A 27,780-nucleotide genomic window follows, 5' to 3' on the forward strand; every position below is an offset into this window, starting at 1 on the left:
ACGCTCTGCCCTAGTGCATGTGCCTGGAGGTTCCCCTGCCTGGAAAGAACTCCCTGAGACATGCTCTTCAACAACTCCTTGTGTCCTGCACATCTCTCAGAGGTCACCTTCCCAATGAGGCTCCCTCTGATAGTAAAGTAGCCACCTTCCCTGGCCCAACACAGGTAACTCTGGGTCAGCTTCCTTCAAAGCCCTTCCCAACTTCTAACACACACACACACTTCCCTTATTTACTAGCACATATTCTGTCCCTTACTACCAGAAGGGGGCCGGAAAATTCTGCCTGTTTTTACATCACTGAAGTGTCCTAGATGCTACAATAGTGTTCCTGTATCTGACACTCAATTATCAGTTGGATAAACGATCAGCATAGAGCACCTGTCCCTTCCAGATCAGTCGCAGGCCACACCTGTTCATGGCAGCCACCACTTTTCTCACCAGTGCTGGTCTCCCCCCTAAACCCCACCTCCTCCATCCCACACCATCCCTCCTGCACAGCACAGGACACAATGACAGTTCTCCTTCACAAAAGGTGTACCTAGGCCCAAGGGTCATATATTGAAGACAAATGTGAATGAAGATTAGACACTGCTTTCCCTCTAGGAATAAGGGTTGGAACCAGGACCAGGAGCTCTAGAGCTAAGGGCAGGGGGTCAGCAGGTGAGCAGAGAAGACAAAAACTAACTGAAATTTAATAAGGATGAGAAACTATCAGATCCTGTCTCTCACTCCAGAATCTGCTTTTTTTCAGAATCTGCTTTTTTTTTAATATGAAATTTATTGTCAAATTGGTTTCCATACAACACCCAGTGCTCATCCCAACAGGTGCCCTCCTCGAAACTCCTCACCCACCCTCCCCTCCCTCCCACCCCCCATCAACCCTCAGTTTGTTCTCAGTTTTTAAGAGTTTCTTATGTTTTGGCTCCCTCCCTCTCTAGCCTTTTTTTTTCCTTCTCCTCCCCCATGGTCTTCTGTTAAGTTTCTCAGAATCCACATAAGAGTGAAAACATATGGTATCTTTCTCTGTATGACTTACTTCACTTAGCATAACACTCTCCAGTTCCATCCACGTTGCTACAAAAGGCCATATTTCATTCTTTCTCATTGCCACGTAGTACTCCATTGTGTATATAAACCACAATTTCTTTATCTATTCATCAGTTGATGGACATTTAGGCTCTTTCCATAATTTGGCTATTGTGGAGAGTGCTGCTATAAACATTGGGGTACAAGTGCCCCTATGCATCAGTACTCCTGTATCCCTTGGGTAAATTCTTAGCAGTGCTATTGCTGGGTCATAGGGTAGGTCTATTTTTAATTTTCTGAGGAACCTCCACACTGCTTTCCAGAGTGGCTGCACCAATTTGCATTCCCACCAACAGTGCAAGAGGGGTCCCGTTTCTCCACATCCTCTCCAGCATCTATAGTCTCCTGATTTGTTCATTTTGGCCACTCTGACTGGCGTGAGGTGATATCTGAGTGTGGTTTTGATTGTATTTCCTTGATGAGGAGCGACGTTGAGTATCTTTTCATGTGCCTGTTGGCTATCCGGATGTCTTCTTTAGAGAAGTGTCTATTCATGTTTTCTGCCCATTTCTTCACCACATTATTTGTTTTTCGGGTGTGGAGTTTGGTGAGCTCTTTATAGATTTTGGATACTAGCCTTTTGTCCGATATGTCATTTGCAAATATCTTTTCCCATTCCATTGGTTGCCTTTTAGTTTTGTTGACTGTTTCCTTTGCAGTGCAGAAGCTTTTTATCTTCATGAGGTCCCAATAGTTCATTTTTGCTTTTAATTCCCTTGCCTTTGGGGCTGTGTCAAGATACAGAATCTGCTTTTTTAAAAAGATGGGGAAAATATGGAAAGAATGATCCAGAACAGCGCTAGAAAGAGGAGAAGGGATGGATGAGTCTGAAAATTCATCCTGCAAATCCACAGAGACTCCTGTGTGCTGGGGCTCACTGGGCCTGTGGGGACAACAAAAGGCCCAGGGACCCCTGAGGCTGCCCCAGACTGGGGGACACAGGAGAAAAATGGGACCATCATCCTACAAGAATAAGGACAAGCCTAAGTCTCCATAGAAACATAGAAACAAACTGAAACAAGCAAAACTTAGGGGCTGAGTCCTGACCCAGGCTTGAACCTAGGCTCTCCTGGTCACAGGAAGGCCTTGCTGCACAAGGTCCTGGACACAGGAGAGATCAGAGTCCTTATGATTCAGAGCCTGATGGGACAGGGTTCCACTGAAGGGACAAGGACAAGGGAGCAGCACTGATGATGCAGCTGAGGAGTGACCATATTAAAGCCCAGGATGCACTGAGCACCTACTGGGCACAATCCCAACCATGCTGGCTCCTCACAGCCTCTCCTGTCCCCAAGCCCCAGAAGAAGTAAGGCAAACATGCTGACTCTGGACGGTTCTCAGGGCTTCTATTGATTTACTCTCTCAAACTTAAGGAGTCTTCTTTTTTGATTAATCCGTCAACCCCACAAGGCAAGCACAGAAGAAAACATCTAATGTTTTATCTTCAACGAGGGAGTAAGAGCCGCAGCTCCGTGGGACACGAGGCACAGACAGGGACAGAGAGGCCCGTGCCCCCTCTGCGGGAACAGGAGAGCACATGAGGGAGAAGACAGGGCAGTGTGGGGCAGGGGTACGACGGATCTGGGCTCCCAGCGGTCGGGCCTGGACAGGGCCGGGAGGAAAGACCTCAGGGAGTGGAAGCCTGAGGTCACGGACCCCGTCAGACCTTCCTCCCGCCCAGGGTCCAGGTCCCAGGTGGAAGCGACCTAGAGAGCAGGGGGAGGTGTACCCTAGTCAGGGAGAGCGGGGCGGAGTCGGGGAAGGACAAGGAAGGGCAGGCCGGGGCGGGGCCTGGGGCAGGTGCAGGTCTGGGGCGGGGACGGCGGACAGATACCTTCCCCGAGTGGGGGCGTAGTCAAGCCCATCTTCCTGGGGTCCCGTGTCCCCCTGGGCTGTCCGTTTGCTCTTGACCCACAGAGGCACGCTCCTCCCAACTCCTCACTCACCCGCCCAGGTCTGGGTCACGGCCAGGGCCGGGACAGCAGCCGGGAGAGGGTGCGAAGACCCATGCATGACCCAGACACTGCGGGTCTGAGGCATAGAGGAGTCCTTGGTGGTGTTGTAAGAACTTTATAACCCAGAACCACGGGGCCGCTGATTGGCTTCTTCAGAAACCCGAAACCCAATGGGAGTGCGAAGAGATGTCGCGTCATCAGTATCCAGACAGGAGAACGTTACCCAGGCTGTGAGAGCAAGTAAAACCAGGGGAGACTAGGACTCCCAACCCTGGGCTTCCCTGAGCCAGACACCGCCCTTGTGAGGGGACACGGAGAGCAAGGCCCTCCCCGGGGTTCTGAGACTTTGCCCTGACCCCTCTCCTCCTGCACGGTGGTCAGGTGACTTTGTCATCTTGTCTTCCTGAGTCCTGACCCAGGAGCTGTCTGAGGAAACCAGGGAGAGACCCACAGGCTGGGCTCAGCCCCCTTTTGCTCCATAGTCCTTCGCAGAATATTCACTGAACTGGACTTCTACCTCCCACACCTCAACTCTCTCCCTCTAGACTCTTCTAGAAGGAAACTCACCTCCAAGGCACTCAATAACAGAGAGCGAGCTAGCCCTGGTAACAGAGAGGGAGGGACAGGGGTTTTCTCTTTACACCTGGAGAAGCTGTGCCTGATGCACCAGCCAGAGATTCCCATTGAGGCCAATTTCCTTCTTGTTGATTAACTCTACTGGTCGCACAATGTTGGTAACCCCCGATCATCAGGAATCTAATCTGTAAAAGTGAGTTTGGCCCCTGCCGACAGAAAAGTGACCATCCAGCACAGCAGTCAGACTCACAAAGCTCCTATGTTTTCCCAAACAATATATCAGTGACTCCTGTGTTTTAACATGACTTTCATTCCATAGCCCCAAGATTCTCTGTGTGAGCCCTGGACATTTCCTCAGTCCATGGATGCATAATTGTTATGTATATTTCCGCTGGAAGAGTGGACAAGCTTTAATCACCTCCAAGTTGCAAGTGTTCAGTGCAGTCAAACGACCTTCACCAGCATCCATGCATTTCCTGTGTTTGAATACCTAAGTTATGTGCATATTATTGGGGCACTTGGTATTATTTTCTTTACCCTGATTATCATAAGGAGGCAATGGGTTTGCAGGCAGCCCCAGAGTATAGTAAATAGTAGATGCAAAGAATATCTTGCTACGCCCTGTAGATACTTATTAAAACTCTGCATAATAACATATTTACATCTGAGAATTCCACTGCTTAGAATTCCTTACCTCTCCTTTTTCTCACCCTGTGTCTGCAGCCCATCCTTCCATCTCTCTCATGACTCAGGCCCTCTCCTCCCCTTAGTTTCCACCACCCTCTCCCTGCTGGATTGTGGCCCTGGTGCCCCGCATCACCTGCTACTGGGACTCTTCTTCCCACAGGGTCAGCGATCCTGCTAATGTGAGTCAGGTCACGTCATGTGTTCACTGAAAATGCTCCAGTGGCTCCGTCTCACTCTTGGGAAGCCTCTAGAATGCAAGGCTCATGAGCACAGGGGCTTTGAGCTTATTTGGTGACACCTGTATCCCCAGGATAGAAAGCCATTCCTGGTGCATAGTAGGCTCTAAATTAGTTGTTGTTGAATGCATGAATGAAATATGACTGTATTAGAACTTCACTGCATCACATAAAAATCACTAAATGGTATACACCGAAAAGTCAGGAAAGGTTTGGTTTCATGCAACTAGTGTGCATGCTAGTTCACATTCATTTCAGCGGAAAAAGTGCAATGAGCTGATTTGCTGCATAGTGAGCTTGTATATTCATTTTCTATTACTGCAGAGCCACAACTTAGTGGCTCTAAAGGACACTCATGAATTTTTTAAAAGTGTATTTATTTTGAGAGGGTGGGAGGGGCAGAGAGAAAGGGAGAGAAAATCCCAAGCAGGCTCTGCATTACAAATGCAGAGCCTGAAGAGGGGCTCAAACTCACAAGCTGTTGAGGGTATGACCTGAGCTGAAATCAAGAGTCAGACGCTTAACTGACTGAGCCACCCAGGTGCCCCAACACACATTCATTTCCCTACAGTTTTTTAGTCAGAAATCTAGACATGATGTAGATGGCTTCTCTGTTCATGATTTCACAAAGCTGTGTTGTCATCTTTCGGTGGATTGCTCCTTCAAGTTCATACAGAGCTGGAGGCGGAATTCTGTTTCTTACAGTTATAAGGCTGAAGTCCCCATTTCCTTGCCAGCTAGAATGGTCCCTAGTGCCCACAAGGATTGTTGGCCATTGTGCCTCTCCATTTTCAGCGCCAACAATAGAAACCCATTCACGTTGAATCCCTCTCACACTTCGAATCCTTTTGCTCAGGAAGAACCAAGTCTTTTTAAAAACTCACCTGATTAGGGCCGTCCAACCTAAGGTAATCTCCCTTTCTTAAGGTCAACTGATACGAGACCTTGCTTGTATCTTCAAGGTCCCTGCCCAGCAGCACCTACATTAGTGTTTGATTGAATAGCTGAGGGAAAGCTGAGTAACCAGGAGTTACTTATTGGAGGTTCTTCATGCAATATGCCTGTCATGGCACTCTCTCTACTGGTATGTATCTCTTCAGGGCCCTATCATCCCCAGTGATATTAAAGAGCCAATTCTCAGACAACCTTTCCTGCTGTGATCCCTGTCCAGTAGAGGAAAATACCCACAAATGTATTTGTGCAATCCCCGGGGGAGGATGGGTGTTAAATGAAGCGTGTGTGTTCACTCTTAACACTTGTGGCACAGGATGCACTCACACCAGGTGTCAGCTGGGTCTCATATGCCTTCGGAGAGAGAGTTCTGGGGACCAGGTTGTGCCTCCGCCACAAGGACCCCTTTTATATTTTCTGGCAGGAGTTTTAGGGAAGTTATCATCTTAGTCCTATAACCCAGTGTGCACATCTACACTGTAGACTACTATATAGACATTGAGATGCTATTTCCAAATCAGAAATGATTTTTGTTTAACTGAGTTTTGAATTTTATAAATAAGGTGCCCAAAAAGTGTGTTTCTACTTTTCCGTTTTCCCTGTATCACCATCAAGGGGTTAGAGGATGAGGTGCACAGGGACACAGCCACCTCAGCAATGGCACCGGCTCCTGAGCTCTCCTCTCCTGCAATCCTGCCTCACCCCTGAGCCTGACCCCTGTGGAGTCCAGGGCTGCTCAGAAGCTTCTTCCTCTTCCCACTGACGCCCAGGCTTCTGCTCAGACATGTCTACCTGACTTACAGTCCAGACCCCACTCAGGCTTCTCAGTCAGAATCCACCCGAGAGCAGAGAAGTAGGGGATGTCCCCTGACCTTCCACCCCACGTGAGGCCACAGGACTAAGGAGAGAAGACCCAGCTGCCTTTCTCCACCTCAGCCAGGCCCTCCCTAGGGTCTCCTCCAGCTCCAGCACCTGGACAGGGACCCAGAAACCAGGGGGCGCCCTCATCCCAGATGATGTTCAGTGTGTGAGGTTCTTGTAGAAGTCACACTGATACAACCTGTGTCCACCCATAGACATATGGATAAGGAAGATGTGTGGTATATACACACATATACAAATACACACAACAGACTATTATGCAGCCACAAAAAGGATGAGATCTTGCCACTTGTGACAACATGGATGGACAAACAGGGCAGTGTGTCTGCTAAGACTGAGAAAGACAAGGACCGTATGATCTCATTCATATGTGGAATTTACAAAACAAAACAAATGAATAAAGAAACAAACAGCAGAATCTGACCTATAAATACAGAGAATAAACTGATGATTGCCAGAGGGAAGGAGGTTGGGAGGATGAGCACCCGGATGAGGGGAGTGGGAACACAGGCTCCACCTCTGGAAGGAAAAGGTCATAGGAATAAAAGGTACAGCACAGGGAATATCGTCAGTGACAGTGTAACATCATTATGTGGTGACAGACAGTATCTACACTGTGGTGAGCTGGGCATGGTATAGACACAAAGTGAGTCACTGTGTTGTACACCTGAAACTAATGTAATCTTGCGTCGAATATATTCAAATTTAAATTTTTTTCAAAGAAATTAATTAGAAAGAATAAACTGTAAAAATACCAATTTTCCTAATAGGTCATGGATATTGTGGTAGTTTTTACATTCTTTGAAAAATTTCCCTCAATTGGATAAATTTTTTCTTAAGTATATTTTTTAAGTTTGTTTATTCACTTTGAGAGAGAAGGAGAGAGTGAGCATGAATGGTGGAGGGGCAGAGAGAGAGGGAGAGAGAATCCACACTGTCAGCACAGAGCCTGACACGGGGCTCCATCTCACAAACCATGAGATCAGGAGTCCGACCCTTAACCGACTGAGCCACCCAGGCTCCCCAAAACACCGATTCTATAATTATTATTGATAGGGTGTAGGTGTTTTAAAATATGCAATTGAAGACAGAAGAAACAGCAGCCCCCACATCGGGAACTGGTCTGACACTGACAGCTGGGCCTCAGTGTGGTCAGAAGCTGGCTGATGCCACCACTGGGCCATATTATTCCTGCGGGACATGAGCCAGTCATCTCACGGAACATCGACAGCACACAAGGACACTCGGAAACCGTGACATTACTTTGTCTAATTAGAGACAAAAACAAGGCACCGTACGACCCACAAAATACCAAACATCTCCCTGTGCTGGTTACTGAGCAGTCACTGCTTTTTACCATTTCTTTGTTTATCTCAAGTTTTCATTTAAATTTCAGTTAGTTAACATACAGTTTAATATTAGTTTCAAGAGTAGAATTGAGTGATTCATCGCTTACATACAACACCCAGTGTTCATCACAACAAGTGCCCTCCTTAGAACCCATCACCCATGTAACTCAACCCATTTAACCTGTGACCCTCCCAGAAGCTTGACAGTTTCTCAGTACTGACCATCTTTTCTGTTGGGATTTGGGATATTAAAAGAAATGACTTTGTTTTGATTTTTTAACATTTATTCATTTTTGAGAGAGAGAGAGACAGAGTGCAAGCATACTTATTGCACTTAAGTATGGAGGAGGTGAGCCCTGAAACCTGGGATAGTGTAGACAGGACCCCATGGGGATTTCACCCCCGCCCATAGCTGCTCCTTTAGTCTCAGCTCCTGTGGCTCTGATCTCATCTTGTTTGTTCTACCCCAGGCGATGACAGCACTCAGGGCTCTGATTCATCTCTAATGGCTCCTAAAGGTAAGACTCTGGAGGGTGAAGTGGGGAGGAGTGGGGGCACTAGGGACACTTTTATATGCGGGGGCCTGTTGAGTGTGTGGCACTTATGTAACTGACCTAAATGTGTTCATGATGATTTTTTTTCACAGTGTGAGACCCGCTGCCTGTGGTGCACTGAGCGATGCAGGATCTGTTCACACTCCCACGTGGTGGCATCGAGATCCCTTGACTTTCTGCGGATGGTGTCAGAATGTGTCTGCGTTCCCATTAGCATATTGTGAGGACACAGGAGACTGCCCCCCCCCCGCCCACCATGACCCCTCCCCATACTGATTCCTGTGCCCTTTCTGATCTGCTTATTCCAGCAGAGGTAGGGCTGGACAGTCTCCATCCCTGTCTTCATTTCATGTTGGTCAGAGTATTGTTGCCTTACTTCCCCACTGAAAATGAGAATCCAGATATGAATTGTGTTTTGTAATTCTTGGTATGTGGGCATGATGAGGTAATAAAAGAGAGGATTTGTATGGTTGGAACAAAAAATAAATGAAAGCCCTGAGAACCTTCCAGAACCCGCATGTTTCCTGTGCCATGTCTGTTGCAGGTGGGGACAGGAGAGGGCTGGAGGAGCTGAGCGGGGACGGGGCCTGGGTCCAGTCGGTGCACAGTGCATAATTAGTGTGACGTGCTCCCTCCTCAGCTGGGTCATGTCTCTGCTCCTTGTCCTTGTCCCTTCTGTGGCACCTTGTCTCACCAGGGCCAGGACCACAGGGATGTGGACGTCATCTGTCACCAGGACCTTGTGGAGCAAGAGCTTCCTGTGACTGAGTCAGCCCAGGCTCCATCCTGGGTCGTGACCTCAGCCCCATCTTTGGGTGTTTTTCCCCCTTGTTTCTATGGAGCATCAGGCCTGTTCTTGGTCTTGGTGTCCGAGTTCCTGTCTCATTCTACCCGGGTGACCCCGGTGGTTATAGCACCAGGAGTCCTTTGGGCTGTTGTTCCACAGGCGTACGTGGGCCCTGTACGCAGGAGTCTCTGGGGTTTGGAGAGATGAATTTTCAGTCATCCATCTCCTCCCCTCCCTCTAGAGCTGTCTTCTGGATTATTCTTTAGATCTGGAGGTAGACAGAAGAGGAATTTAATATTTTCTCAATCTTATGAAATTTCGGTTAGTTTCTACCTTCCCTGCCTCTCTGCCCCCTCTCCCTGCCCTTAGTTCTAGTGATGCTGGTGCTTGTTCCCATCCAAGTTCATGGATTTATAAAGCAGGGTCTAATGTAGATTTCTATTTGGTTGGAGAAAGGGCCCCATACAGCCTAAGTACAGTGGTTCTGAAGACAGGACTGTAACTGTGTGCTGTGCTGTGCTGTGCTGTGCTGTGCAGGGGATACGCTGTGGGAGGAGGGAGCTGAGCAGAGAGAGGGAGGGGGGAGCAGCCCTGGGGGAAAGTAGAGGCGGCACTGATGGTGAGGTGGGGGCACTTTGTGCGGGAGCTGCCACGGACTGGCTGTGCTGAGGCTCATCCAGAAGACAGAGGTCCTCTCCGCTGACCACTTGTTCCACTGATAATGTCGTGTGTCACATGCAGGACCCGCTATTTTTTCATCTAGGACACGTCAGTAAGTAAGAAGAGGCAAACGTGCTGGTCTCGTGGAGAATATGTCCTAGGGGTGAGGGACAGACTCCACTTGACCCTGGAACAGTGTGGGGACTGAGGGCAATGACCCCATTGTGCAGTCAGAACTCCAAGTGTAGCTTTCGACTCTCCTGAAACTTAACTACTACTAATAATAACCTACTGTTGATAAGAAGTCTTACTGAAAACATGAACAGTCATTTAACACGTATTTTGTACATTACATGTATATGTACCTGTATTCTCACAGTAAATTAAGCTGGAGAAAATAGAAAACATAAGAGAAACTTCATTGACAGTACTTATTGTAAAAAAAAGTCCACATATCGGTGGATGTGCACATTTCAAAGCAGTGTAATTCAGAGTCAACCGTATATTGTATAAATGTGGTAAATGAGGGAAGTGTTTAAATTGGAAATTGGTAGGTGCTTTGAGGAAGGTGACCCAGAGAGTTACCTGTGTGGGGACAGGGAAGGTGGCTACTTTACTAGGGTGGTAAGTGTGAGCCTCACTGGGAAGCTGACCTCTGAGAGATGTGCGGGACACAAGGAGTTGTTGAAGAGCATGTCTCAAGGAATTCTTTCCAGGCAGGGAACTTCCAGGCACACACACTAGGGCAGGAGCGTGTCCTTGTTCAAGGAAGGGTGAGAGGCCACTGTGGCTGGAGCAGAGAGCATGTGAAATGCCATCTGATGTCTAGACCTTAGGATTAGAAGGGTTTTGAGTTTTCTCTGAGTGACATGTGGAGTCACTAGATGGTTTAGAACAGGTGGTCCACCTGGGACTACTTCTCTTTAGAAGCATCTGTTTGCTGCTGTGCAGAATCTAGAGGTGAAGGTCAAGCACCAGTAGGGGGGATGTTGGATTTATGTTGGGGTTTGAGGAGAAAAAATAATAGGAAGTGACTGTGCTCTGGTGTGTGTGTGTGTGTGTGTGTGTGTGTGTGTGTGTGTGTGTGTTTATGTCCTGGATACATTTAAAGATGGACTTTACAGCATTTCCTAATGTATTAATTTTGGGTTGTGAAAAGAAGGAATCAAGAATGGCACCCAATCCTTCAGACTACAAGTAGAAATGTGGAGTGACTTCCGTTGAAAAGAGAAGACTCTGGAAGTAGGACATTTGGGGAAGCAGCATCACAGGCACCCAATTTAGGAGGGTGGAAACTGAGATTGTTAGAAATACAAGTGAGGTTGGCTGTTGTATACAGATCATAGGGTAGGAGAAATATCTAGGTCGGAGAAATAGATATGGAAGGTGACACCATATAAATGATGTTTAGAGCCTTCAGCATAGATGAGGTCACCAAGGGGATGATGGCCATAGAAGAGAGAGGATCAGGACCAAACCCTGGACTTGTCAGCACTAAGCAAGCGGATCAGAGCAAACCTAGAGCACACTGCACAGTTCTGGTTCTGCACCTAGAAGGCACACACTCCAGGGAGACCCAGCCTTCCGTGTGCACAGGAATTTCCTGGACTTAGGAAGAGCTAGACAATCTGGAGTAGAGCATGAGATTCTGGGTTTATAACAAGGTTGGTGCTGCTTCTGGTCTTCAGATCACACACTGAGAAGCAAGTACATAAAGCAGGATTCCCACGTGGCTGTGCATCAGCCTTTCCTCTGGGTTTTATTAACTGATTCCTGGGTCCACGCCCAACACTCTAACGTGGTAGATGGGGAGAGGCCTGGGCATTTTGTAACAAACCCACAAGCAATCCAGGCGTTCCACCAGATAGAGACACAGTGAGGTCATTGATGAGAGCCCTCATTGTGGCAAGGGGTCTTACATACACATTTAAATGTTTTTTGTTTTGTTTTTGGGGTTTTTTTTTCGGTATTTTGGTTTTGTTTTATTTTGTTTTTCTAGGAAGAAAAATGCAAGACCTGCTGGGAGATACATATTTTCTCTCCCATGGGGCACAGCCAGGTCGCAGCTTGAGGAAGTGGTTATCAGCTCAACATAAAATCTCTGCGATAACAAGAGTGTAGATCTTAAATGTTTTCCCCACACAAAAGGAAATGGTAACTATGTGACACAGTGCAGGTCTTAGCTAATGCTAATTACAACATATTGTAATCATTTTGCAGCATAGAAATGTATCAAGTCAAGAAACTGTAGCCTTAAACTGACACAATGGTGTATGTCAGTTATATCTCAGTAAAACTGGAAAAAAAGTCTGAAATCATGCTCTCTGAAGCTATTCCCTGCATTGACTTCTGACTCTTTGTGATACATATGTACATTTACAGAGACTTGGGAAGAGAGACAATGTGGGGCCTTGTTCTATTTCAAGGAAAGTCACAGAACAGGCTTGAGTCTACACAAACAGGAACAGAATCCACAATGGACCCTAAGTGGAGGCTCACATATAACCAGGGCCCTGCTGCTGAGTATAGATTCCACTGTTCACACCAGAGTCCCCTCATGTAGGACACTGGATCCTGAGGCTAGGACTGTTATTGCTGCTGCCGCTTGCAACTGCATGACACCAATGTCACTCAGACACCTGCGCCAAATGCCATGTTGTGCTGTCCCAGACTATCTGTCACATGTCCCGAGGCAGAGTCTGGCAGGTGGTCACATGACTGTGAAGTTTCATGCCATGTCCAATGCAAGACTGTTTGGCAAAGTGGGTTCTCCTCTCTTTGGTGTCTGCCCTCCATCAAGATTTTTAAATGTAGAAACCTTTTACATGAGAAGAGGATACAAGTTCTGGGTGTGGAAACTGGGGGCCAGGAATGGAAAAAGAATGACAAATTGCAACATTTGGAGCAGTGATTTGACACTACAACTTGATATGATACATTGTAGGCACTCAGGTCAGATTGGAGGCAGGAGCGACTAAAAAATGGCATCTTTCAACTTTTCCCCTTGATAGTTGTTATGGGATCCAGCTTTTGTCTACTCCAGTTCTACTCACAAGTAAGTGGGGTAGCACTGTCGGGTGATGAAGTGGTTGTTCAAAATGTCTTCTCCAGCCTTTGTCTCTTCCTAGGATTAAGTAACCCGGATCCGTAACACTTCAGATGATCCTTATACATACACTGACACTTCATATTTCTTTGTACATGCCCGTATTTCTGGGCAGAGTATCCAAAATTTACCAGGTTTTATGTGACCCTCACAAAAGTCTAAAAAATCATTCCAGGTTAAACACTGTGCTCCTCCACCTCTGGTCCACGAACAGCTAATGATCAAACTATTTTTAGCGGATCCAATGACGATATACAGGCTTATATTTGTCTTGATTACCAGTCTGAGACAGGATAAGGTTTCACTTTCATTTCTGTCTCTATCTGTTTGTGGGCTGATGCACATTCACAGACCAGTGCTGGCTCACAGAAGACACAGATCACCATTGGTTTGGGTGGACTTGCACTCTACCACCTCCTTTGGTGCTGGATAAGAGCAGAAATGAAACAATTGTGAATGGGGATCCTCTTCCAATAACACAGTAGACTAAGTTTTAAGGCTGACTCTTCCTATAAAAACAACTAAAAATGATTATATATATTATATACATATACATAAACAGAATATACATATCTTATATACATATTATATATAATATATATAATATATACATTATATATATATATATATATATATATATATATATATATATATATATAAAATCATGTAGGCCAAAACATAATAATGGGCAAAAAGCCAGGGATGATGGTTGCTCTGATACTTAAAGGTGTATTTCAAATCTAGAAAATCTTAGCTTGCCTTCTCAGGCTCATGAACTTACTAGACAGGAAATAATGCCCAGAGCTTATTCTATTTCATGAGAAACATCCCTTCCTGAAAATATGGGAACCTAAGGTTCATAGATTCATATCCTCAGGAAAGGGTGACATGAATCAGATTGACTCTATCTTCAAGAACAAGAAGATATTATTCTAAGGAGGTTTGCGTGGAGCTAGCCCGAAGTGAGCAAACAGCTACTTCAAAGAATTTGCAATGACAGACTAACGCTTCTGTGATTTGTAGTTCATATTTGCTTTGCTATTTTGGGTCAAAATACCTTCAAGTCATTAGTTTAGTTTATTATTATTTTTTTAATGTTTATTTATTTTTGAGACAGAGAGAGACAGAGCATGAACGGGGGAGGGTCAGAGAGAGAGGGAGACACAGAATCCGAAGCAGGCTCCAGGCTCTGAGCTGTCAGCACAGATCCCGACGCGGGGCTCAAACTCACGGACCGTGAGATCATGACCTGAGCTGAAGTCAGACGCCCAACCGACCGAGCCACCCAGGCGCCCCTAGTTTAGTTTATTATTGTCCTGGATTGATATTGACTCAAATTTATAAGAAAGGAACAAATTTCCCTAGAGAAATCTACATTTAACCTATGTGTCAAAAAATTTGCACAAAGAAAAAGAGCAATTCATAGCATAAAATGTAAAATACTAATGGGAAAAAGACTGTGATTGAGTAACTTTAGAGAGAATAGGTAGTAAAAACAAGGTCACAAATATTCAATACTGCACTCATAAGACATAAAATATAACATGACCAGGATATGATATAAATATATGTTATTTGAATAAATATTAGTATATGACATAAAGAAAAAATGCTAGTAAAGATAAACAGCATCACTTTATAATGATAAAAGGGTCAAATTATCAGAAGGATGAAACAATTCTGAACATATAACACCTAATAACTCAGCGCCAAATACATGAAAACAAAACAGACAGAAATTGAGAAACAGACAACAGTAATAGTCAGAAACTGCAATATATCACTTTCCATAATGAATCGAACATCTATGCAGAGATCAATAAACATAAAGAAGACTTGAGCCATACTGTAAACCACTAGTAGAAATCTGTCATTTATTGACCATTCCAGCCATAAACAGAATACATTCTTTTCAAATGCACGTGGAGATTTCTTGAGGATAAATCATATATATTCTATTATATGTGTTTGTGTCTGCGTGTGAATGTGTGTGTGTGTGTGTGTGCGTGTATACCACCCTTTTTTTATCCATTCATCAGTAGATGGACATTTGGGCTCTCTTCATCATTTAGCTATTGTTGATAATGCTGCTATAAACATTGGGGTGCATGTACCCCTACAAATAAGTATTTTTGTACCCTTTGCGTAAATACCTGGTATTGCCATTGCTGGATCATTTATAATAATAAAAGTATTATTAGTTTTCTGAGGAATCTCCATACTGTTCTCCAGAGTGGCTACACCAGTTTACATTCCCACCAACACTGCAAGAGGGTTCACCTTTCTCCACATGGCCGCCAAAATCTGTTGTTTCTTGTGCTGTTCATTTTAGCAAAATATTAGCATATTTTCTTTATTTTTAATGTTTGTTTATTTGTTTGTTTGTTTGTTTTTAATATAATTTATTGTCGACTTGGCTCACATACAGTGTATAGAGTGTGTTCTTGGTTTTGGTGGTAGATTCCCGTGATTCATCACTTACATACAACATCCACTGCTCATCCCAACAAGTGCCCTCCTCAATGTCCATCACCCATTTTTCCCTCTCCCCCGCCCCCCAGCAACCCTCAGTTTGTTCTCTGTATTTAAGAGTCTCTTCTGGTTTGCCTCCTTCCCTCTCTGTTTTAACTATATTTTCCCCTTCCCTCCCCCCATGGTGTTCTGTTAAGTTTCTCAAGTTCCACGTAACAGTGAAAACATATGATAACCTGTCCTTCTCTGACTGACTTATTTCACTTAGCATAATACCTTCCAGTTCCATCCACGTTGCTGCAGATGGCAGGATTTCATTCTTTCTCCTGATGTTAGCATATTTTCACATGTCTGTTAGCCATCTGGATGTCTCTTTTAGAAAAGTGTCTATTCATGTCTTCTGCCCATTTCTTAACTGGGTTATTTGCATTTTTGGTTGTGACGTTTGCTAACTTCTTTATCGATTTTCGAAACTAATCCTTTACCAGATATGTCGTTTGCAAATATCTTCTCCCATTCTCTAGATTGTCTTTTACTTTGGTTGGTTGTTTCCTTCGCTGTGCAAAAGGTTTTTAATTTTTTTTTCAACGTTTATTTATTTTTGGGACAGAGAGAGACAGAGCATGAACGGGGGAGGGGCAGAGAGAGAGGGAGACACAGAATCGGAAACAGGCTCCAGGCTCTGAGCCATCAGCCCAGAGCCTGACGCGGGGCTCGAACTCCTGGACCGCGAGATCATGACCTGGCTGAAGTCGGACGCTTAACCGACTGCGCCACCCAGGCGCCCCGTGCAAAAGGTTTTTATCTTAATGAACTCCCAGTAGTTCATGTTTGCTTTTGTCTCGCTTGCCTCCAGCAATGTGTCTACTAAGAAGTTGTTGTGGGGTCACCTGGGTGGCTCAGTCGGTTAAGCGTCCGACTTTGGCTCAGGTCATGATCTCGTGGTTTGTGAGTTCCAGCCCCGCATCGGGCTCTGTGCTGGCAACTCAGAGCCTGGAACCTGCTTCAGATTCTGTGTCTCCCTCTCCCTCTGACCCTCCCCTGCTCATGCTCTGACTCTCTCTGTCTTTCAATAATAAATAAACATTTAAAAAAAATTTTTTTAAAGTTGTTGTGGATTATAATGGTTTCCTGTCTCACATTTAGGTCTTTCATTCATTTTGAGTTTATTTTTGTGTATGGTGTAGGAAAGTGGTCCAGTTTCATTCTTCTGCATGTTGCTGTCCAGTGTTCCCAACACCATTTGTTAAAGAGATTGTCATTTTTCCATTGGATATTCATTCCTGCCTTGTCGAAAATTAGTTGACCATATAGTTGTGGTTCCATTTCTGAATGTTTCTATTCTGTTCCATTTGTTCTATGTGTCTGCTTTTGTGCCAGTACCATACTGTCTTAATGACTACAGCTTTGTAATGTAACTTGAAATCTGGAATCCTCCTTTTTTTTTTTCAGTTGCTTTGGCTCTTTGGGGTCTTTTGTGGTTCTATACAAATTTTAAGATTATTTGCTCTAGCTCTGTGAAAAATGCTGACCCCTTCCCCAATGCCCTTCCCTCTCTGCTGACAAGACCTCTCCTTCACCTTGGCCTTCTTACCCTCACTTGTTCCCTGCAGGCTAACTCTGCTCTTGACCTCCTACCCACACCACCTACAGGAGCCTGTGCCTCCCTCTCCTGGCTCCTGTCCTGCATGTTTACCCGTCTCCACCCCCGTCCCCCACCGCCATTCCTTCTTCCCTCTCCTTCAGGCCCCTTGCCTATCTTCCTGTACTGGAAAGCCTCCTTCCTGTCCCTTGTACATGTGCATTTTCTGCATCCTCAAGACTTCAAGCAGCTCAGTTCAGCAGAGCTTTACTGAGAAATATTTGACGAGCAGTTACTTCCAGGAGGCAGTTTCAGTTGTAGTTTCCCCCTTGCCAGGATCCCTCAGTCTTTGTTATAACCTCATAGTGCTGTCCCAGGATGGATCTGTGCATTGGAGATTTTTCACAGAAGGACGCATGGAGGGCCAGGCCTTCCTGCATGATGACAGTAACATAGACATGGCAGAGGCACAGGGACTGTGGGCAAGGCAGTCCTGGTACCTAAGATGTGGGACACAGAGACCAAGGACTTGAAAGAGCGCGGGAAGAGCCTCACAAAGACTCTGGCAGACACTGTGGTCCTGCAGGCCCAGAAAGGAGGTGAGTGCAGGGTGGGCGCAAGGGTGATGGAAGGGCTTTCCCAAGGAAGTTCCAGGCCAAGAGCAGAGACCTGTCTCTTTCCACTGGATTTACCTGAGGGTGGGGGTGAGGACTGAGGTTCTGTGGACTTCAGCCCAGGGGTGGTCGTCGCTCACCCAGCACAGGAAAGATGTGGAAGAGAGCAGAGAGGGGCCCCTCTGGTGGGAATCTGTCACTGGTGTGGGGAAAGCAGAGGAACACAGGATGGGATTTGTCATTGTTGGCTGGGGGCAAGCTCGTATCCACTCCAGGAGATCTGGGGCTGAGAGATCTGAGAGGACAACAGCACCAGGGGCTTCGGTCATTTCCGCTATGATGGGAGCTCTTCCCTCTCTATGACTCAAAGACCATAAATGGCCAGTTCCCTGGTCCTCAGCGCAGACCTTGGCTAAGGAAATCACGATGCAGATGGCTTTCAAACCAGGCTGCCTCAGCCTATGTGCAGGGAGAGCTTGGTGGAAGCCTGCAGAAATATCTAGAATCCTGGATGGACTTCTGGGGCAGAACAGGTTCAACCCTGGTGCGGGGCCTTCCCCTCCCCCAGACCCATTGACCTCCCCCCAACAACACTGTCCAAGGAAACCTTCCTTGACCTGTGGGATGCATGTATGTTCTGTTGGTCCCTGGTACCGTGACCCACCTGTGCTGTTACAGCCTCTGGATAGAGACACCAAGCAGGTGGGGATGGAAATGCACCCTCCCAGTGTCAATAGTCCAGGAAAGCCATGGACCCTCTGACAGAAAACTGAACCAGGAAGGTGGGTGTCAGGCAGGAGAGGAAGCCCCATCCATCCTGTCACAGAGTTCCCTTATAGTCCCTTCAGCCCAGGAGCCCACCCCCCCCCCATATCCCCTCCTCAGCCTCAAAATGAGAATCCGTGAGAGTGAGGCCTGGATCCCAGGTGCATCCTCCTGCCAGCTGAAAGGAATTGGGTTGTAGGGTGCAGAACAGACTTGGAGAAGGTCTGGGGTCAATGACGGTTTCAGCCAGAGCTGGAAAGATGAGAGAAGCAAACCTGTCCTCTCTGTCTCACTTAGAGGGCAGCAGTGCTCTGCCATGTGCATGGCTGGCTCTGTGCTTTCTTCCCCAGTGTCCCCAACAGTGAAGGTCACCTGCAGCCAGGCCTTGGAGGGCATGGTCACCGTGACGTGCTGGGCTTTCAGTTTCCCTCCCAGGAATATCTTCCTGATCTGCTTCAGGATGAGGATCCTGTAAGCCAGGATGCCCAACAGTTTAGGGAGTCCTTCCTGATGGGAAGGGGACCTACTGGATGTGTGTGGTCATAAGGATTTCCCAGGGAGAGGAGCAGAGGTTCTCTTGCTACATGGAAGTCCCTGGAACCACACTGCACACCGTGTACCCTCAGGTGAGACTGCAGTGATCATGGAGGAGGCTCTGGCCCTGATCAGGTCAGGAGCCAGGGTGGGGAGAGGAAAGTAGGGATCCCAGGTTAATATAAGGCCTTTTTCCAAGAAATGCCCTGGTGCACCAGAATGGATGACCAACCATTGGGGTGCTATGGTTGCTTCTGTTGCTTTTGTTATTGCCATTATTGTGTGTGTCCTTTCATATAAGAAGAAACCACCAGCAGCTGAGGGAAGCCCAGGTGAGAATCTGGGCAGATGGTGGGATGGGAGGGGCTTTCCTGGGGTATGGGATCCCTCATCTGTATCCGCACAGATCGGAGGGGACGACAAGCTCCTGTAACAGGAGTGGGAAGTGTGAGTGCTGAGGTGGCCTGTGAGCCACATCTGCATCCACACCCTTAGCCCTGCTCACAGCCAGGGTCACCGGGGCCTTGAGTGTGGAACATGGCCGCTCCTGGCTCTGGCTGAGGATTGGGCAGAGAGGGCTTCACTCCCTGCTCAGCACTTGACCCTACCTCTCTCTACTCTCAGACTCAGCAGGGCTCACCCTGGGGTGATGCGTGGCAATTATGTCCTGACTGCAGAGGGCCCAGGAGATCATGGGATCAGAGGGGCACAAGCAAGAAAGGGTCAGAGAGCTAGCAGGGAGGGATTCAACACTGGGGAGGAATCCAGACAAGAGTTGATGACCCTATTTCCTTCCTATGTGCACTCTTTCCCCAATCTCTCCAGCCATCATGAGGAATCCAAGAAAAGGACCCACAAGACCACACCTAGGGGTCAGTATGTGGTGCCAGAGCCCTGCCTATGATGTTCCACTGGGAGGATCCACTTATAGCAGATAGATGAGTCCTAAGCACAGATGGTCACCTCTGTCCACTATGCAGCCCCTAAAACTGTTCCTCCAAGACCTGTGTCCTGAATTGTTCCTCTGGGTCACTCCCACCTGTACTCTTTTCTGGTTCCCTCCACCTGCCCCCATTCTTGTTGGAGTTTCTCTGCAGAACATTTGCAAAAGGAGATGCAGGCCCCCTTGACCATTTGGGGAGAGGGGGGCAAGTCATTCTCGGGGCAGCTGTGCCCTCTGTTTTGATCCTGCCTCCAGGATTTTCCCTGTCCAGCCTCTCAGGGCACAGCCCAAAAGACCATTTAGAGCAGAGCATGTGGACTGTGCCCTATGGCCTCACCTTGCCCTCTTTGAGCCAGCGCTTCCTTGTGGTGGTCTCTGCCCTGTAGATTTGAAGGAAGGGATGGTCAATGTGATTTCCCCATAATCAAGCTGCTTGAGGGGAGGGAAATAGGAAAACACGTTTTGTGTTTGGTCAAAGAACAAGGTGACACATGAAACAAGAAAAGGTGGAGAGTGCAGGGCCTGGGGACTTTCTGTTGATTCTACCATTTATTTGTGACCATCATGGAGGGTGACTGCCTTCTCACTTGTGAACCTAATGTGTTTATACATTGGTCCTAATGTGTTTATACATTGTCCAGTCTGGGGCAACCTGGGATGGTTAGTCATCCTGCCCCACATTGAGGGACTGTGACCATGTCACAACCAGAGTAAGGGCCATGCAGGTCTGTGGTTGTTCCTGCTGTCTCTTGGGGTGGTCCTCCCCAAGGGAACATCAGTTCTAGTTCCTTGGGATCAAAATGGTTGCCTCATACGTCATTGGTGCACTTGCTGGAGAAAGAGCATGAAAGTCATGCACTAATTTCTCAAATGCCTACTTTAAATGTTGGTGTCAAAACAAGTGATTTCCACTAATTAACTTTGATAGGAAGAATTTCCTTGAACAGTGAGCTTCCCAGGCATGTAAAGTGGAACAGAAATTCCAAGGGGGCCCCTGTCTGGGAGGGTTCCATGTGGGCGGTGGGGGGAGGTGGTGTGGTGGCAGTCTCAGGATGCAGAGGGTAGACAGACAGCCTCACCTAGGAAGTCTCAATTACCACCTAGACCTCATTTAGAAGAACGTTGCTACAGCATTACCTGCATTGCCTTGTCCAGTCCCTGCTAGGATCGGGGCAGGAAGGCCCTGGCAGCCTGGACCAAGCAGCACTGGGAAGAAGCTGTGATTCCAGGTGCATGTGGGCCAGGAAGGAGGAGGGAAGGCCAAGTGCAGTCTGCAAGCCTGGGCCAGGGGTGAGGCTGGAGGGCAAGGTCAGGCTTCTATGAAGGTGGAGTGCTTCTGAGTCAGGTCAAGTGCAGACCCCACCGCAGCCCACTTCTTCTAGATGGGACCTGCTGGTCACCTGGGCTTTCTGATGTGCCTTCCAGTTAGGAGTTGCTGGTTCAGTGCCATAGGAGGGGGGAAGCTGAGCTGCAGGTGGAGTCAGTGCCTGTGGCAGAGGAGCCAGCAAGCAGACACCTGTGCGTGGGTGTTTATGCAGGTGGGGAGCCGGACAGCTAGGGAGAGAAGGAGCTGTGTTTGTGCCACTGCTCAGCCGGGACCAACACGCAACAGGGACATGTCTTTCAGGGAGGGCCTGTACTCTGCTGGGGGATGGGTCGAGGCTTGAGAGGAAGGAAGACATTGAATTTCTGCTCCAGGGTGTTGTCCTTGATCATGGGGCCCTTTCCTGCTGCTGTCTGGTGAGTGGTGGAAGCAGAGGGATGCTGAAGGATCATGGGTAGAGACAGCAAGGGCTGAGAAAAGGGATGAGAGAGGAAAACAAGTGAGGGTACTGGGTGGCTCCGTGGGTTAAGCATCCGACCTCAGTTCAGGTCATGATCTCATGGTTCGTGGGTCCAGCCCCGAATCAAGCTGTACCATATAAGGTACTACTATTATTATGTTTTATTTATTGTCTCTTTTCTATCAGATTGTAAGCATTAGGAGAATATATGTTCTGTCTGTTTCATTAAATAATTACCAAGCCTAACACACAGATTGGCACAGAGATATTCACTTAATATACTTGGAAATAGGAAGGAAGGAAGGAAGGAAGGAAGGAAGGAAGGAAGGAAGGAAAGGAAAGGAAAGAGGGAATGAATGCTGTGACCAGAATTCCTTAATGTTTACTTGAAGGCTGGAAAGAGGAAAGTTTATGGGTGTTTGGTGTGGTGGGTCCTGTACACGTGTGGATGCATCTGCACATGTTCCTACGTAAGTTTAGTGCCTGCCTGCTGGCCTTGGTTGCCTGAGCAAGCAACTAGGACTATGCACAGTGCCTCCTGCACTCACATTTCAAACACATTGGGCACTGTAGACAAGCAGTGCTTAACCACCAGATGCCTTTGAGATGTCTGGGACTCAGGAAAGGGCTTTTCCTGTTGTAGGTCATTGGCTCAGCTACAGAGATTGAGGCCCTTGGGAGCTCCTGGCTAGCCACTCTCAAATCCCTTGGTTAGCCATCGGGGTATAAATGAGATTTGAACTTGGGTACCAGAGCTCCTGACTCAAGTGTTATGGATAGCAGACAGAGGGACCTGAAGTGGTCAGGAGTGAAGATTATGGCATTTACATGACTGAAAGAAAGAACCAGTATCCCAGCCTCCAGCATCAAATGCTGCAGCAGGAACAAGTGACAGGGACTCCTAGTCCAATGTCCTCTCCATGGAAAGTGCCAGATTATGCATTGGAACATCCAGCATGTTTGTGGGTCTGGCTACAGATCTGAGAACCAACTTTAATGGCCTAGAGACCTTTTCTTCTGTAAGGCCAAAGTCCCTGGTTACTCAGTGGGGAGGAAGCATCAAAGTCAGAGTATATTTGGGGAAACAATTTACAAGCCAAACCCTATGTAGAGCCCTGTCCTGGTGCAGTAGCCCAGGGAGTCCCTGGGGGATGTCCTGGCTAAGCAGGTATAAGGGCTTTTGTTGTCAGCCCTTGGCCACCCAGGGGCATTGCCACTGTGCTCTCAGAGCCTCTCTGAACATCACTGGTGGAGGAGGTGGGCAGGGATGTAGAAAATTACCACACACATGCTCAGGGAAAAGTGTAGGCTGAAAAATGACATGAGAAGAGCTGAAATTTACACCTCAGGCTGATTTCTGGCACACAGACTACAACAATCAAAAATAAAAATAAAAATAAACCTGCTGATGGGAAGAATCTGATTTTCAGAGTTACCACATTATAAGATTGAGGTGACCAGTTTTCAACAACAAAACAAAAATTATACAAAGAAACAGGAAAATAAGATTCATTCAAACAAACCCACAAACAAAAAACCCAGAAAATATCCCCATGAAAGATCAGAATGTGGACTTACTAGACAAGTATTTTATTTAATTTTTAAAATTTCTTTAATGTTTATTTATTTTTGAGAGGGGGGAGAGAGAAACAGAGTGTGAGCACGGGAGAGGCAGAGAGAGAGAGAGAGAGAGAGATACAGAATCTGAAGCAAACTCCAGTCTCTGAGCTGACAGCATGGAGCTCGATGCAAGGCTTGAACCCATGAACCATGAGATCCTGATCCGAGCTGAAGTCAGATGCTTAACCAAATGGGCCACCCAGCCACTCCTAGACAAGTACTTTAAATCAACAGTCTGTAAGATGTTCAAAGAATTAAAGGAAGACCCAAAAAGTTAAAACATTGAGCTATGAATAAAGTAAAATATCGACAAAGAGATACACAACATGAAGAGAAACTGAAAGGAAAGTCTGGTGCTGATATGTACAACAACTGTAATGAAAAATTTGCTAGAGGTATTCAAGAGCAGACTACAGTAAGCAGAACAAAGAATCACTGAGCTTGATGAGAGAACAGTTGAAATTATCTAGTCTGAGGAGCCAAATGAAAAACATTGAAGAGAAGTGAACAGTCTAAGGGAGCACGGAGACACCAGAAAAGGGACCAACATATGCATTTTGGGAGTCCCAGACAGAAGATAGAGAATAAAGTAAGAGAGATTATTTGAAGAAATAATGGTTGAAAACTTGATCCAAATTGATGAAAGACATGAATATAAACATCCAAGAAGAATAGTAAATTCCATTTAGGATGAACGCAAAGACATCCACACCAAGACACGTTATAATGAAACGAAAACCAAAGGCAAAGAGTCTTGAAAGCACTAAGAGAAAAGTGACTCATCAAGTACAATGGTTCCTTAAAAAGTTGACAGATTGTCGTCAGAAACCCTAGAGACCAGAAGGCAATGGGCTGATATGCTGTGTGCTGAAAGAAAAATATTCAATCAAGAATCCTATATCTGCAAAATGGGTCTTCAAAGTGAGGGAGAAACGAAGACATTCTCTGGTAAACAAAGGTAGAGAGTTCATTTCCCCATAGTTGCCCTGCAAGGTTTGCTAAAGGGAATCCTTCGGGATGAAAGGACACTGGACAGTCACTGAAGCTGTGTGAAGAAATACAGATCTCAGTGAAGGTAAATAAATGGGCAATTATAAACATAGTTTTAGTGTGACTTTTTATAAGTCCAGTTTTTGTTTTCTACATGATTTAAAAGACTGATATTTTTTTTAAAGCCGCTATTATTGTAACTTTGTTTTTTTTTTTTGTTTTTTTTTTTAATTTTTTTTTTCAACATTTATTTATTTCTGGGACAGAGAGAGACAGAGCATGAACGGGGGAGGGGCAGAGAGAGAGGGAGACACAGAATCGGAAACAGGCTCCAGGCTCTGAGCCATCAGCCCAGAGCCTGACGCGGGGCTCGAACTCACGGACCGCGAGATCGTGACCTGGCTGAAGTCGGACGCTTAACCGACTGCGCCACCCAGGCGCCCCTGTAACTTTGAATTGTAACTCCACTTTTTGTTTTTGACTTGATTTAACAAATAACACGAAAACAATTATTAGTCTATGTTTTGGGATGATGTATAAAGATGTAATTTTCTGACATCAATTACTGCAAGGGGATCAGATGGGCTACATAAAATGAGACTTTTGGTCTGTTATTGAAGATAAGCTTGTAGAAATACACATTAGAGGGCTATACTTTTAGGATGTGTGATGTGATCCCCATGGTAAACATAAAAATGTCTATAGAGTAATATATGCAAAAGGAAATGAGAGAGAATTAAACCATTTCACTAAAAAAAACTAAACTAAAACTAAAACAACAAATCCAGAAATGAGGAACAATGTATTTATAAGGCATGTAGAAAATAGCCAATTAACAGAGACAAGTCCCTCCTTATCAGCAATTACTTTGAATGTAAATGAATTAAATACTCCAGTCAAAACTAGAGGCTAGCAGAATGGTGACAGAAAGATGATCTAACTCTATGTTGTCTAAAAGAGACTCACTTTATCAAAAAACACAAATAGTTTGACAGTGAAAAGAAGGAAAAGGTATCCCCTGCACATAGTAACCAAGAGAGAACTGGAGTATTTTCTACTGATATCAGACCAAATAGGTTTTAAATAAAAGAAATTTAGAAGAGACAAAACAACAAAGTTTCAATAGAGCAAGAATATCTGACAATGATAAACTTTTAGCATTAATGCCCGATCAACAAAATCTATGAATCAAAGTTTAATAGAAGGAAAAGGAGAAGTAGGGACCCACAATAGTAGCTGGAGAATTCACTGTCCCATTCTCAAAGCTGGACAGAGCACCCCGCAGAAGAAAAGTGAGGAAACACAGGTCTGGAGCAACACAAGAAACCAGCTAGATCTGACACACACATACACAGCACTTTACCCACGAATAACAGAATACACGTTCTTCTCCAGCGCACACGGGACATTGTCCAGGATACACTATATGTTAGACTACAAATTAAGACTCAACAGTATTGAAAGGAGATATGGCACAAAATATCTTTTCCAACCACAATGGGATGCAGTTAGAAATCAAAAACAAAAGGAATACCGGAAAATATACAAATTGGGGGAAATTAAACACACTCTTAACCAATGGGCCCAAAGAAATCCCAAGTGAACTATTTATTTATTTTTTTTTTTAATTTTTTTTTTCAATGTTTATTTATTTTTGGGACAGAGAGAGACAGAGCATGAACGGGGGAGGGGCAGAGAGAGAGGGAGACACAGAATCAGAAACAGGCTCCAGGCTCTGAGCCATCAGCCCAGAGCCCGACGCGGGGCTCGAACTCACGGACCGCGAGATCGTGACCTGGCTGAAGTCGGACGCTTAACCGACTGCGCCACCCAGGCGCCCCCCAAGTGAACTATTTAAAAAAAAAAACATTTAAGTCAGTGACCAACTCCTTCCTTAGCGACAGTTCTGCTCACCGCCCCCCCCCCCCCCCCCCCCCGCCCTCGGTTCCATGTCCACCTTCCTCCCATCAGGAGAGCCGGCCCCGCGGAGGAGGCTGAGGAGGAGCATAGAAAGGAAAGTAAGGGTGAAGAAGACCTGGCTGCATCTGGAGAGGTGTCTGCTGTGCCAGAAGGGGAGGTGGCGGCAGTGGCTGCAGCGTGGGTCGCATCTTGTGGAGAACAGTGCATGGGCAGGGACTCCCTCCTGGCCCTTTCCTCCCCACACCTCAGGTATAGAAGAATAACCTCTCCTTTAGTGAACTATGTGGCCTCTTCTGCTGTCCGCCTTTCCTGGGAAAATGGCTTCAAAATTAGCATTTTTGCCACCTTATTCAACTTATATGCTGATGTATGATGAACGTGGAAGCCTCTGGACTTTACACCAATCACAACCAGCACACTGGCAGCACTCTTCTAAACAAAAAGATGCTATTAGTGTTTCATGACTAGAACCAGTAAAGACAACAGAATTGTCTGCATGTTTGCACGTTGTTCACCCAATATCAAGTACACTTTATTCTTCTCACATGGAAGTGCTGTTGATCTTGGTCAGATGAGCAACTCTACATAGGACTGGGATCACAGAGTAATTGTCATATGCTCTCATAGGATTATTCTGGGTATGGCCCAAGTTCTGGGAAACCATCAGACAAGAACCTCTATGCAGGTATAGAAGCTGCTTGGCTTGCTCTTAGGACAAGATATGGATAACGCCCTGAAAATGTGATTCTATAATGGCCAAATTAGAGAGGGACAGTACCATCTGTGGATCTTGCGGCTTGGTGTAAGAGTACTTGCATAATTCTTCATTCCCCTTTGACCTCGGCAATGCCAGTCGCTTTTCCTGATACCATGAAGACCTACTGTTTGGATGCATTCCCAAACATTGATGAAGTCTCTAAGATAACCTCTCCAGTATTAATAATTCACAGGACTGAAGATGAAGTCATCTTGACTTTTCACATGGCCTCACATTGTTTGAGTCTTGTCAAAGACCAATGCAGCCTCTGTGGGTAGAAGGGGCAGGTCACAATGATATGGAACTTTATGGACAATACCTTGAAAGTTTGACACAGTTTGGATCACAGAAACTGGTTAATTTGTAGATTAGTCTGTAAATTTGCATACTGGGCTTTCTCTTCTTGCTGCACTGAATTCTTTGGTAAATAACACGAGGCCTGAAGGTTTTGTTTGCAAATCATGTGAGCTGCCTTCATAAATGTACCGGTAAGGAATTGTTAACAGACTTCATGGAGGTTTTCATTACCAGAACTAGAAACTGGAGATAACAGTACCATACCTCCTCTTAAAGGAGACAATGTATGATAACCAGGGAATACAAAAAACTCAATGTATTTTACAATAAGATAAGCATTTAAACCTCTATCCGTATACAACAGAGTGTAGGTCATCTCTAGTGAACTTGCACATTTTTAACAGTTTATTCTATTGTGAGTTCTTGAATTGTTTTAGATATACAGCTTTTTATTGAACAAATATTATGTTGTATACCTGGATAAGACTTAGTACATTGAGCTGTTTTCAAAATATTTTTTTAAGTTTATTTGAGAGAGAGAGAGAGAGAGAGCAGGGGAGGGGCAGAGAGAGAGGGAGATACAGAATCCCAGGCATGCTCTGTACTGTCAGCACAGAGCCTGATGTGGGGCTCGAATTCACGAACCATGAGATCGTGACCCGAGCTGAAACCA

The 27,780-nt window shown here is 45.9% G+C and overlaps 1 protein-coding gene and 2 pseudogenes across 1 annotated transcript in view; all 3 read left to right on the forward strand.

The window, feature by feature from the left end:
- Positions 1-8,788, forward strand: part of LOC112853700 (class I histocompatibility antigen, Gogo-B*0101 alpha chain-like) — a 215,150-nt gene extending 206,362 nt beyond the window's left edge. The window contains exon 8 of the mRNA XM_086705863.1: positions 8,369-8,788. Within this exon, the coding sequence (XP_086561989.1) occupies positions 8,369-8,373 (5 nt within the window). The 3' untranslated portion in view covers positions 8,374-8,788. The remainder of the gene's footprint in view (positions 1-8,368) is intronic.
- A 19-nt stretch (positions 8,789-8,807) lies between these two features.
- Positions 8,808-18,903, forward strand: LOC147580843 (MHC class I polypeptide-related sequence B-like; annotated as a pseudogene).
- Positions 18,904-18,905: 2 nt separating this feature from the next.
- Positions 18,906-27,243, forward strand: LOC112853789 (alpha/beta hydrolase domain-containing protein 17B pseudogene; annotated as a pseudogene).
- Positions 27,244-27,780: the final 537 nt, after the last annotated feature.

The sequence above is a fragment of the Puma concolor genome, chromosome B2 (genome assembly GCF_028749965.1).
Source record: "Puma concolor isolate L17-30 chromosome B2, mPumCon1.1.hap2, whole genome shotgun sequence".
Classification (NCBI taxonomy): Eukaryota; Metazoa; Chordata; class Mammalia; order Carnivora; family Felidae; genus Puma; species Puma concolor.